This window comes from Haliotis rufescens, unplaced genomic scaffold (assembly GCF_023055435.1).
Source record: "Haliotis rufescens isolate VD_foot unplaced genomic scaffold, xgHalRufe1.0.p SCAF_2, whole genome shotgun sequence".
Classification (NCBI taxonomy): Eukaryota; Metazoa; Mollusca; class Gastropoda; order Lepetellida; family Haliotidae; genus Haliotis; species Haliotis rufescens.
This window is the reverse complement of record NW_025963890.1, coordinates 13,327,818-13,340,684: the sequence shown is the minus strand read 5'-3', so window position 1 is coordinate 13,340,684 and position 12,867 is coordinate 13,327,818. Positions and strand designations below refer to the sequence as shown.

The window sequence follows — 12,867 nt, the reverse complement described above, 5'->3', positions numbered from 1 at the left end:
ATAATCTTGGGCGCGATGTTAAACCCATTTCACCTCACCTTAAGTCAATCGTCGTATATATAGTAAAGTTTGATTTCATGCATATTCGCATATTTATCATGACAATTTAAAAATCAAGGCATTAAATGTGCCCCCCAAACATCGCACAAATTCTCCCCCCCCCCCCCCCCCCCCCCCCCCCCCTGATTGTAATTTGATTGGACGACTGTATTGTATTGCATTACAAATCCAGATTCAAAACGAAGCCATGATGGCGAATGGGTCCAGGGTTTTTATCATAACACAATGGAGATATAATACACTTCCATCGTACAGCAGGGTATTTATCATAACAGAATGGAGATATAATACACTTCCATCGTAATACAGGGTATTTATCATAACACAATGGAGATATAATACACTTCCAACGTAATACAGTGATATACATGTACATATGTACCATGATTAGACTTAAGTTTGAAGAACACATTTGTTACTTTTTCCCTTCATTCTACCATCTTGCCGCCTGAATATCCACACAGAAAGAGAGTATTATCGACAATTGCTGCAGAGAACCTTGTTATTCGCATTGTCGATAAAAGTCCTTTGACTGACAACTAACCCTGCTCTTTTCCGTTTCCAATACCTACATGTTTTTACTTATATGATGAGAAACATTTCCCGCAAATATCCGGGTTAGAATTGGTCTTCATCAACCCATGCCTGTCGTAAGAGGCGAATTTGCATGTCGCAAGAGGCCACTAACGGAATTGTCTGGTTCAGACTCGATTATTTAAAGACCGCCGTCATATAGCTGGAATATTGCTGAATACGGCGTTAAACAACAACAAATAAACAAAATATCCTGGGATCGCTGACTTGGTTTGGCATGTCATCGTATGCAAATTGCGTCCAGACTCGATTATTTACATACCGCCGTCATATAGCTGGAATATTGCTGAGTGCGGCGTTCAACAACAAACAAACAGAACATGCAAAAATAATGACTGTTTTAAGTTTGCCTTGAGCAAAAATATAAAATATATCTTTTCTTTGCCCCCAAATGAATTATGTAACATATTTCTTTACTGCCTTTTCCGACATTTCCTAGAAATATACTTCGTCAAAGACGTGACAATGTTCAAATATTAGAAAATACTTTCTGGAAAAACCTGAAACTGAGCCCATTAGACAGATTTTAAGAGTACATGTACATGTCCCATGCCTTGTCCTTTTACAATTCACAAATGAAGTCTACAGGCAGTAAATTTGCTTGGTTTACGGACTCACCGACCATAAGAATCGAAAAATCAGAAGAAGACAAAACGTATAACGCCAACGGTAAAGCTCGCTTTAACAATAAACTAAGGAATAAATCAATGACTAAAACATATTTTGTCCAAAGATAAATCGCAATTACAATTCAGATTTTAGATTTTAGTATAAGGACCAAAACCAGGCCAATATTGTTTTTTCATCACCTACAATCGAAATAAAACTCTAAGATGATTAAAAAAAAATCATGCTCAATGTATTTATAATTTTAAAAATCGACCGACCGACCGAATGTTTCACTACTGAAGTTCGTAAACCATAAAAAATAGAAACAAAGTCTTGCCTTAAGGGAAATTGAAAAAGAAATGTCAACATGCGACAGAGTAGTGGTTCATGCTTATGCTCTATTCCTTATATGAGGTAATGTAACCAGGGTCCCTCTTTCTGCCATTCAGCAGATGCCGATGGGTGAAACTTTGGAGTTACGAATGAATTTTGGGACAGCCATTCGACGTAGCAGTTAAGTGTTGATATATCCCCGATCACGTGTTTCACAAGAATATTGTGTTTAAACGCTTCCTGTATAAACAACAGCGGTAAAAAACACGAAAAGCTCCGATAACTATACAGTGGGAAAGTGACATATGTGTAACTTGTCTAACGATCGAAGTATGTTCTCGGTGGAAGCTAATCTCTCCGCCGGGCTTGTCACTCCTGCGATAAACAGCCGAACAAATCATAGCTTTCTTTCAACTCTGAAGCAACGTCAGATATTTGTCATCAGTAAATTTACATGAGAATTAACTAAACCCGCATTGGCTACAACCAAACCGGCCCCTTTCTGTGCACACCAAACCTTTGTCAAAGATCGTCGCCCAGACAGTTTAATACTTCCCCACCGTCGTGTAAAGATGTGTTATCCAAGGGTATCGTTACCTCATATCCTCACCCTAGTGTTTCTTCTCCCCCACCCCGGGGCTCTGGGGTGCGACCCAAGCTTTCAGATGTCAGTGCAGGATAAAGTGATGTATTCTAAGGTTGTAGCACAGGGAACTATTGTTAAACACTATCCAGTCACGACGGCCAACCCCGGGCAGTTCGTAGCAGAGCTGGAGGTTCAGTGTGTGTTCAAAGACACGGGGACGAGGCTACCTGGATTGCTGAATATCACCAATGGCGGTATGTGTTGTTGTTTTACGTCGCAGACAGAAATACATCATCTATATCACGAAGACCTGTTAATAATCTAGGCAAACATGACACTGACAGCATGTCTGACCAGTGACTGACAGTGACTGACCCATGACGTTTTTGTAGGTGAGGTGAGGTGAAATGGGGTTTAACGTCGCGTCCAAGATTATTGCACTTATATAGCGACGTGCATGCACGTGTATGTATGTGTGGGAGCTTGTACTAGTCCGGACTGATGCCGATTTATAGTGCTAGCTCACTGAGATACCATGCCGCAGTTTAACATGAATACCCCACTCAGACACAGTATACTGACTCCGAGCCGACCAGTCCTTGTTTTAGCCCCTTAATGCCGAGCGCCAGACAGAGTAACAACAAGTACCATCTTTTAACGTCTTTTGGTATGACGCAGGCGCACGCTCTACCATTAGACCACGGAGGCGGTCGTTTTTGTAGGATGACAAGCAATTAGCCAAATCACAAATTCACAGGCGCACCGAAGTTTCACACGGCCAACATCTACATTCATACAGAGTATTTGCTGTAAAACCGAATTAAGAATCTACTTAATTTATATCCGTATGTTTAGATTTAAGGGTCACCATTGTAATTGAGGAAGGGCATGTATCTTTACACTAAGAAGCCAACTTTTCTTGTAAATTCGTATGCGTGGACTTCATTGGTTTTAACATGACCTTATTTGTAGTGTTTTTATGAAACATTTGACCATGGACTTTTAAAGTCAGTTAACTCTCTCGCTTCGGAAAGATGGTCGATGGGAGGACAAACGTAAAAACTTGTGTGCACACTGTTTGTAAACCAAAACATTAAATCGCATATGGACAATATACTGTAAATCAGTTTTATAGTGACTTTCGACATCCAACATTAATAGGCAAATGATATCTATAATAGTGGGTGAGTGAGTTGGGTTTAACGCCGCTTTTAACAGTTTTCCAGTTATATCGCGGCGTGTCAGCTTAATGTGGGAGGAAAGTCCGAAGTGATGCAGGTCTCGGACGTTTACCACTTCGGTGAAACCCACGAGGGTAAGGTGCTGACAAACCTAGAAACATAATTGGGGCGAATCGGGATTCGATACCACAATCATAGGTATCTTGCGTGTCCAAGGGACGCAACTCTGCACAGCGAATCGCGGCGCCTTAGACCACTGGACCACCCGTGCCCCCGATATCTATAATAACAATAGTAGTAAACTAATATTTCTAAGTAACAAGACATTTAATTTATTTAGGCTTATTTAAACGTTAGATTTGTATTTGATTTTAAGCCATATTGTACTTCTGTTTCTTTGTTTCTTTGTTGTTTAACGCCGCACTCAGCAATATTCCAGCTATATGACGGCGGTCTGTAAATGAGCGAATCAATCAGACAATTCAGTGAATGACTTCAGGAGCATCCATCTACGCATTTATAGGATACGGTGATATGTATCAACCAAGTCATCGAGCCTGACCACCCGATAAGGAGAGTGGTATGGCAAATAAAAGAAGTTGAACATATTCTTATTTTCAAATAGTGGTTTCTGCTCTGGCGATCAAATAAGAAAACAGAAAAATGGAAATGTATTGACTTGTATATGGTCATGTGTCGGTTGTATCGATGCAATAAACATAATTGACAAGAAAAGCCAACTATCCACTATAAACATGTATGTGATAATATACTATCAATACTATATTAAACGCAACTGATAAATAATTAGAAGATAAATACTATGTGTGTGTCTATTTCCGGGATTTTATCGAGTATTTGCATCTTGGAAATTCTTCTCGAGACCCGAAAGCGTTATCGATATGGTAAACCTATAGTTTTATTTAGAAAAAAAACATGCGCACTCTTTAACACCTCGTACTTACCCACCCTTTGCTTTCGCTTGCTTCAGGGAATGCAAATCATATTTTCACCCTTTGACATTTGGTCATGTGACCCAAATTATCCAATCACAACACAGAACACACTTTCTATTGGTTTACAATTATCATTACTGACCATGCATTCGTTTATATGTGTATCGTGTGTTTATATACCATGGTGCTTAAGCAACGGAGTACCATTTCTTGGTTCCCTAGTGGTTCCGGTTTGCAATATGTCCTCGGTAGCCAGTTTATATTTAAAGTCGTGCCCCTTTACTCGTCGTAACGCTTCAACCACCAGGCTACCCCACCGCCCCTCGTAAGTGGAGAGTAAATGGATAGCGCGGTCAGGACTTGGTTGATTGCGTGTCATCGTACCCAGACAGTGTGGGATGTTGCCCATAATATCAATCACTGGTTGTCTGGTCAGCGAACTAATATCTACAGACCGTCGTCATATGGCAGTAATATTGTTGAGTGTGGCGTACAACATAATTAGTTAAAAATCTATCAATTAAAGAATTAGTGATATCCACTTTAATGTAATTCATAATAACAAAGAATGGCTACAATCAGTGTACGTATAGGGGGAATCCACCCCGTGCTTTCCGCGTGACGAGCTAACGCTGTCCTCCCCGAATATCTACAAGCCAAGATCACAACGGTCTAATACAACAAAGTTAATGAGCCAGTGGGCAGCTAGTCAGTCCCCTGTTCGCTTTATGCCAAAGTGGACTAGTCTTATAACATGCAGTTACAAAACACTGGATGATTAAGATTTTACATGAACATGAATTCTTTTTATCGGCAAACAACAGCGCGATGGTAAAACTAAAATAGGAATCATTAACAAACTTGATACACATGAGACTAATTTTACAACATTAATTATCTGTGTCTTCATTTGAGGAACAATCCAGCATGCTCTTTCTAGCAAGATTTCAAAGAGCGCCATACTCCTGCTCAGAAGTTGTTTGATCAAGGTTACAACATTCAAGGCCTCAGAGAAGCTTTCAAAACGTTTTATAGTAGGCATGCGGAGGGCATTTCCATATTTGACACATCAGTGACAAGAATGATGTTCGACGCAATTCCCCATTTTGACTTGTATCGCATGTTCCCGTGTTTTTATCAGGTGAACAATTGACTTGCCTTTGCATGCATTTGTGACGTTTGCCACCGGTGGGGCAGGTAGGTTTAAGTTAGTTTGGCCGTCGCTATTACATCTCATGGCTTTAGGAGATCTACCATAGACAACTGGCCTAACTGCAATTATTTTAAGAGTGGCAAAGGGAATCTTGCATACTCATACAATTGCTACTGTAATATCTTTTTATTTTTTTTCTTACTTCCAATTGGTTAATTCACCTACTTTAACCTCTCATATTAAAAAAACCCATGGTCTTGTGTGTTTGTATTCTTTTTCAAAGATACTCAAAACAATCATATAAGTTGTTGTTACTATTTGAATGTACGTGTTTGAACAAACCAACTTCTGGTCAGCAAGATGGCATCCTTCTCAGCTTAATCTCTAAGTTTGTTCCCCTCCATCTGATCCCAACTTCTGGACTATTCCACTACATCAATGGGTAATTTGCCTTTCTTGCTTCATCTAAGTATAGTGATTTGGACGTGTAGGGATTATGATAAGTCGTTGTTTTGGGAAACAACCAAGCTAACGCTTGTATCACTTTGCTACCACCTCCCTCCCCACGCTCCCGCCCACGCCAAGAGTTATTCAGTTATTATTTTTTACGCCGCTTTTAGCAATATTCCAGCAATATCACGGCGGGGGGCAACAGAAATGGGCTTCACATATTGTACCATTGTACCACCCATGTCGGGAATCGAACCCGGGTCTTCGGCATGACGAGCGATTATTTTTTAAAGCATTTTCTGTAAAATATTATCTCCAACCAGTTTCCATCCAAAACCCTCTCCTGATTGTCGTGAATTTATAAAATTGACATGAGAAAAGAAGTTCATTTAAATTATACAAATAACAGAGGATGCCATGCGCTAGTTTGTTGAATGGGTTTAATTGAATAAAGCATCATAACATATTTATTTTCAGGGTCTAATCCTGGGAAATGTTTTAATTCTGTCCTGACCGTTGGAGAGGATTATGTTGTATTCCTCCGCATCCCCGGGACACATTATGAAGCTCATACATTGGAGGTCAAGGTCACGGACGCTGCGTTCAGTGAGGTTAAGACTGCGTGCGGAATGAAGTTTACAGAAATATACCCTGAAGGTTTTTAATACGTTATATTTTCTTTTAAGGAGCTCGATGTTATTGTAACCCAATGCATGTTCAATCAGACCTTCAAAGTATTTTCGAACATTGCTGAGTCAATTGCAGTATGAAGCGGGTGTGTGTGTATGTGCTGCTGCTTGTATTAGTCCGGACTGATATACCATGCCGCAGTTTAACATGAATACCCCAGCATACTGACTCCGAGCCGACCAGTCCTTGTTTTAGCCCCTTAATGCCGAGCGCTAGACAGGGTAACAACAAGTACCATCATTTAACGTCTTTGACATTATTACAACGAATGTCATGTTAAAACACGACGTAAAAATACAATGTCAAATATCTCTAAATTCTGGAAATTAATAACATCCCTATTTCGGACAAGATAGCGATTCCCCCCAATTTGCATGGCCTGGGCAGTTAATTTGGATCCATGATAAATCTATGCTCTGATATAACAAAACAATCAACAACTCGGTGAAGGCTCCTGTCACTAATGTGACTATACACATGCTGGGAGACCCGTGAAGACTCCTGTCACTAATGTGACTATACACATGCTGGGAGACCCGTGAAGACTCCTGTCACTAATGTGACTATACACATGCTGGGAGACCCGTGAAGACTCCTGTCACTAATGTGACTATACACATGCTGGGAGACCCGTGAAGACCCCTGTCACTAATGTGACTATACACATGCTGGGAGACCCGTGAAGACCCCTGTCACTAATGTGATTATACACATGCTGGGAGACCCGTGAAGACCCCTGTCACTAATGTGATTATACACATGCTGGGAGACCCGTGAAGACCCCTGTCACTAATGTGATTATACACATGCTGGGAGACCCGTGAAGACTCCTGTCACTAATGTGACTATACACATGCTGGGAGACCCGTGAAGACTCCTGTCACTAATGTGACTATACACATGCTGGGAGACCCGTGAAGACTCCTGTCACTAATGTGACTGTACACATGCTGGGAGACCCGTGAAGACTCCTGTCACTAATGTGACTGTACACATGCTGGGAGACCCGTGAAGACTCCTGTCACTGATGTGATTATACACATGCTGGGAGTCCCGTGAAGACCCCCGTTTCGATGTTGTGTACACCATTGACGTCTGTTGGCAGTATGACGATTTGGAAAGGGCGACACAAGACGTGGCCGTCGAGATGAGCTGCATGTACACGATTTCTAATCGTTTGAAACCCGTGAAGATCCGGGCTAGAATATGTATTCAGCAACCCAAGCTTGCCGTGAAAGGCGACTAACGGGATTGGGTGGTTGAGACTAGATTATTTAAAGGCAGCCGTCATATAGCCGGGATCTTGCTGAATACGGCGTTAAACAACAACAAATAAACAAACAAAACATCCTGGGATCGTAGCATAATCATTGCCACCATGTTCTAGGCCTCACAGACGTAACAGCAAAGCACAAGTGCCCGGATGTCAAGAACACACCATGTCCCACCACGACGCCGTATGTTCCAACACATCGGACGAAACATCCCCCACCACGTAAGTAATACATTTCATAGCAACGTGGGTTTTACAGGATGGTTTTATTCTTGCACCAGAGTCTGTGGTAACTTAAATAAGGAGCCTTTCGTAACAACGTGTGACCTGGTTGATTTTGTTTCCAGGAACAACAACAACAACAACAACAACAACAACAACAACAACAACAACGACTTCATCAATTCAAGGAAGCACCAAACTGGCGACGCAAGGTGGTCCAAAAATAACGAAAAGGGTTACTATGGAGACAGTCACGATTTCAACGACGGAAAGAAGTGGTTCTAGAAACAACGGGGCATTTAACATACAAACTGTGATTCTGTCGTTTGTGATTGTGTTTATCTGTTATCGTGTGTAGGTAGTGTATGGTGTTACATAGATAGCCGTGGACGAAGCGAAGGGAGCACTGTAATTCATGCATATAGATGTTCCGTCTGTAACGTATCATTGAATACGTTACTCAGAAAACAAAAATGAAAACGTTTTGAAAAATGAAATCGCACTCAAGGAACTATCGCTTTTGTTCTCATACGCCACTCATATCGGCACGTCATCGATCCCAATTGCGTGGATCGATGCTCATGATATCAATCACTGGATTGTCTGGTTCAGACTCGATTATTTACAGACCGCCGTCATATATCTGGATATTGCTGAGTGCTGCGTAAAACAACAAATCAACCAACCAACTCATATCTGCAGTTTATTGGAGACACGTCGTTGCCTTCATTCGGAAGTCAAGGGAGGTAAAGCGTCCACGGGGATGCAAGAGAGAGTGGAGAGTTGCCTCCCTTGTCCTTTCTTCGCTGGTCGTTGGTTTAAGTCTCAGATTTGCACCGATTATGATCCTTTTCTAAATTCATGCGACCTGCTACATTTTCGGTGAGGTGAGGTGAAACTGGGTTCAACGTCGCGTCCAAGATTATTGCACTTATATAGCGACGTGCTGCTTGTACTAGTCCGGACTGATGCCGATTTATAGTGCTAGCCCACTGATATACTATGCCACAGTTTAACATGAATACCCTACTCAGACACAGTATACTGACTCCGAGCCGACCAGTCCTTGTTTTAGCCCCTTAATGCCGAGCGCCAGACAGAGTAACAACAAGTACCATCTTTTAACGTCTTTTGGTATGACGCGGCCGGGGATGGAACCGCGCTCTCCGGGCGGACGCTCTACCACTAGACCACGGAGGCGGTCTGCTACAGTTTCGACTGTACTCCCACATTTAGCTGACATGTCGTGATACTGGTCGAAAGGCCTTATTCCTATCACTCACATATTCTTCGGATTTGATTGTACTTCACATGGGATTTTGTAAAACTGTGTTTGGGGCTAAGACGGGATTATCATTAAGTTTGCTTGATGGGGAATAATTATTTAAGGAAATACAACTCAATTGGCGTTTATGTCTTAGATGACGTGGGGTCCCCGTCTAATGCTGTGCAGAGTTGCGTCCCTTGGGCACGCTAGAAACTTACGATTGTGTCACGGTTTGCCCCGATTATGTTTCTAGGTCTGTAAGCACCGAAGTGGTAAACGTCTGAGACCTGCATCACTTCGGGCTTTCCTCCCACATTAAGCTGCAACGCCGTGATATAACTGGAATAATGTTAAAAGAGGCGTTAAAACCAACTCTTGGTTGACACTTATTGTCAACCCCGGTGTAAGTGAGGTGTCCCGTTTCAGAAGTTTAAATGTTAACTTTGTATGATCTTACATAACGTTAAAGATCTACACGGAGACAGGAAGATACACGTGATTTGCCTATAGCAGGACGTTTTCCTCTGTTAATAAATTATTAATCGTATACCATTGTGTATTCAGTGTCATCATTTATGCAACATATGAACATCTGCAAAACATTTGAACAGAAAATACAACACTTCAAAGAATTCGGCCCAGTATGGTTATATCGATGCAACACTGTTCACACATAGCTGAGGCACCAATCAAAATCGTTTGATTATTTCATAGCGTAACATGAGAAAATAATGCACTCAGATTTGGTAATACCCAAGGGGGTCCCGGGATAACCCGAGGCTGAGAAAAAGCAAACAGGTCTATTCCAGTCTGGAGAAAAATCACAAAGGGCCGTTCCAGTCTGGAGAAAAATCACACAGGGCCGTTCCAGTCTGGAGAAAATCACATAGGGCCGTTCCAGTCTGGAGAAAAAATCACATAGGGCCGTTCAAGTCTGGAGAAAATCACATAGGGCTGTTCCAGTCTGAAGAAACATCACATGGGGCCGTTCCAGTCTGGAGAAAACCAAACAGGGAGAAAAACCAAAGAGGTCCGTCCCAGTCTAGAGAACAGCACACAGGTCCGTGCCAGTCTGAAGAAAACCAAACTGGGAGAAAAACCACACAGGGCCGCCCCAGTCTGAACAAAACCACACAGGGCCGCCCCAGTCTGAAGTAAAACAAACGGAGAAAAAAACAGACAAGTCCGTCCCAGTCTGGAGAACACCACACAGGCCGCCCCAGTCTGGAGAAAACCGCACAGGGAGAAAAACCAAACAGGTTCGTCCAGGTCTAGAGAAAACTACACAGGTCTGTCCCAGTCTGTAGAAAACCAAATAGGACCGTTCCAGATTGGAGAGAAACAAAAAGGACCATGCCGGTCAGGAGAAGACTAAAGGCAAGCAGACCTTCAGTGTCCGGAGAAGACTAAAGCTGATTACCGACCCCCATGGGCTAGCACTAAAAACCGGCCTTATTCTGGATAAGTATATGACTCACAATATGCAACACCCTGTTTTGTTTGTTGTTTAACTCCACACTCAGCAATACTCCACCAAAATGACGGCGGTCTGTAAATAATCGAGTCTTGACCAAACAGCCCAATGATTGACATCTTGAACATCGATCTCCGCAATTGGTATACAATGGCATGCGTCAACCAAGCCTGAGCACCTGATCCCATTAGTGGCCCCTAACGACAAGCATGGGTTGCTGAAGATCAATTCTAACTCGGATCTTCTCATTGTAATGTCACAGTTGTCCCAGTCTGAGACACCGCATCTAGCTGTACCTGTATTCAACTGTCGTGGATTTGCATCCCAGATTTCATCTGATTATTGTCGGCACCGTACCTGCGTGATTGTGGGTTCCCCAAAGAGGTAAAACTATTTGGAACCCCTTCACTTTGAGCTTTCTTCTGTGTAAAAGCTCACATGGTGTGACATCGCTGAATACTGTTTTAAACTGCTTTACACGTTCACCAATACACAAGAAACCCGTGGAGCTTTATAATAATGCCTGTCTCGGAGTTATTCTCGGAGACATCATCCTCGACAATCCAGAGTATTACACCTCCTTTCTATTATGATACAGTACCTGGACCCATTCTCCATCAAAGCTCCGTTTCAAGAGTCCGATTAAAAAAAACGATGCCAGAAATAGCCGTTCTGAACGTTCAATCTGAGGTTTCAAATCACATTAACAACCTCTGTTTGAAACAGACTTGACAACCTTCATCACCGTCAAAGCTAATTTTAAGAGGCAAATACTTCTTTCTCAATCATTGTCGGTAAACATTTTAAACTTATGATTTTGTACCATTGTCGGTTACAGAATGCATAGTGTAGGTTCAAATAATTATCAAATTATTTGTAGGAATAAATTTTGGTCAGAAAGCACTATAGAAATCGACTAAAAGTGCCCTACACATTTTAGGGAAAACAGAAAACTTGAATGTTTTAGTTTCTTTATCTGCGACTATCATATTGTATCTTCTTCGTAACTACGAATGCTGTGCTCTGAGTTAGGTTTAACGCGGCTTTTAACAGTATTCCAGTTATATCACGGCGTGTCAGCTTCCTGTGGGGGGAACCCAGGAGCACGGATATTGTGCTGCCAAACCAAGAAACATAATCGGGGCGAACCAAGATTCGAACCCACAACCATAGGTTTCTGACGTGCCCAAGGGACGAAACTCTGCACAGCGAAATCCGGCGCCTTAAAAAAATGGGCCACTTCTTTATATTTACAGAAGGTATTTGAGACAAGTGGTATTATTACCATGTGGATTCTCAAAAACTAAAAAACTATAGTGATTCATAAACACGATATGATTTAAATGGAATCGTACAATCAACTCTGATTTTGACAGAACTATCTTATGAATATGGAAAGGATTTGTTGCTTTTATTTACTTGTACCATATGTTTCCGTGTTTCGTTTCAAGTGAACAATTGCTTTGCCTTTGCAAGTGTTTGTGACAGGCGGCTCTGGTGGCGAAGTTTACGCGAATACCTAGCATTATCACTATTTGATAGTTATTCAAAAGCACATGCTTTACATGTAGTCGGAATCGTACAATCTCCTCTGCTTTTGGAAGAAATTTCTTACGAATATGGAAAGGATTTTATCGTTTTTAGTAACACAATTCTAAACTCACAAAAACGTCTTGTAAAACTGACAATAATTGTGATTTATTAATTGGCTCGAATACCTTAAAATATCCCCGAAAAAGCATCCAATTTACCTAATTTCTTTGACAAAATACCAAATTCTATTCTGTAGAATGAAACCATTATTTGCCATAGCTGGCACAGAGGAGAAATACTATTCCGGACTTCCATAATTGAATATTGTGTAACATATTTCAACATCATTAAAAGTTTAAAACACTGGTTCAGGTTTTATTTTACCTCATGGCAGACAGACATAGTTCAGGGTGAGAACAGCAGTACAACATGGCGGGAACCACATTTGGACCTGTGTTCTTGTTTCTCGTGAGATATTGTGTTCTT

General features: G+C 41.5%; 1 protein-coding gene across 4 annotated transcripts; it reads left to right on the top strand.

The window, feature by feature from the left end:
- The first annotated feature begins 2,065 nt into the window (after positions 1 to 2,065).
- On the top strand, positions 2,066 to 9,098 carry LOC124119892 (DNA repair protein RAD51 homolog 3-like). 4 transcript variants are annotated; one of them, XM_048399231.1, is made up of 4 exons: positions 2,066 to 2,436; positions 6,400 to 6,579; positions 8,000 to 8,108; positions 8,249 to 9,098. In XM_048399231.1, the coding sequence occupies exons 1-4, from the start codon at positions 2,169 to 2,171 to the stop codon at positions 8,463 to 8,465; spliced, it is 774 nt and encodes a 257-aa protein (XP_048255188.1). In that variant the 5' UTR covers positions 2,066 to 2,168; the 3' UTR covers positions 8,466 to 9,098. The 4 variants fall into 4 exon arrangements, with proteins under 4 accessions (XP_048255188.1, XP_048255187.1, XP_046338517.2 ...); XM_048399230.1 differs by having other exon boundaries at positions 8,237 to 9,098; XM_046482561.2 differs by having other exon boundaries at positions 8,000 to 8,111; positions 8,233 to 9,098.
- Positions 9,099 to 12,867: the final 3,769 nt, after the last annotated feature.

Coding starts and splice junctions, on each gene's coding strand:
- LOC124119892 (XM_046482559.2), top strand. CDS start 2,169: ATGTGTTATCCAAGGGTATCGTTACCTCATATCCTCACCCTAGTGTTT. Junction 6,580..7,999: donor TACAGAAATATACCCTGAAG/GTTTTTAATACG, acceptor ACCATGTTCTAG/GCCTCACAGACGTAACAGCA. Junction 8,108..8,232: donor GACGAAACATCCCCCACCAC/GTAAGTAATACA, acceptor TTTTGTTTCCAG/GAACAACAACAACAACAACA.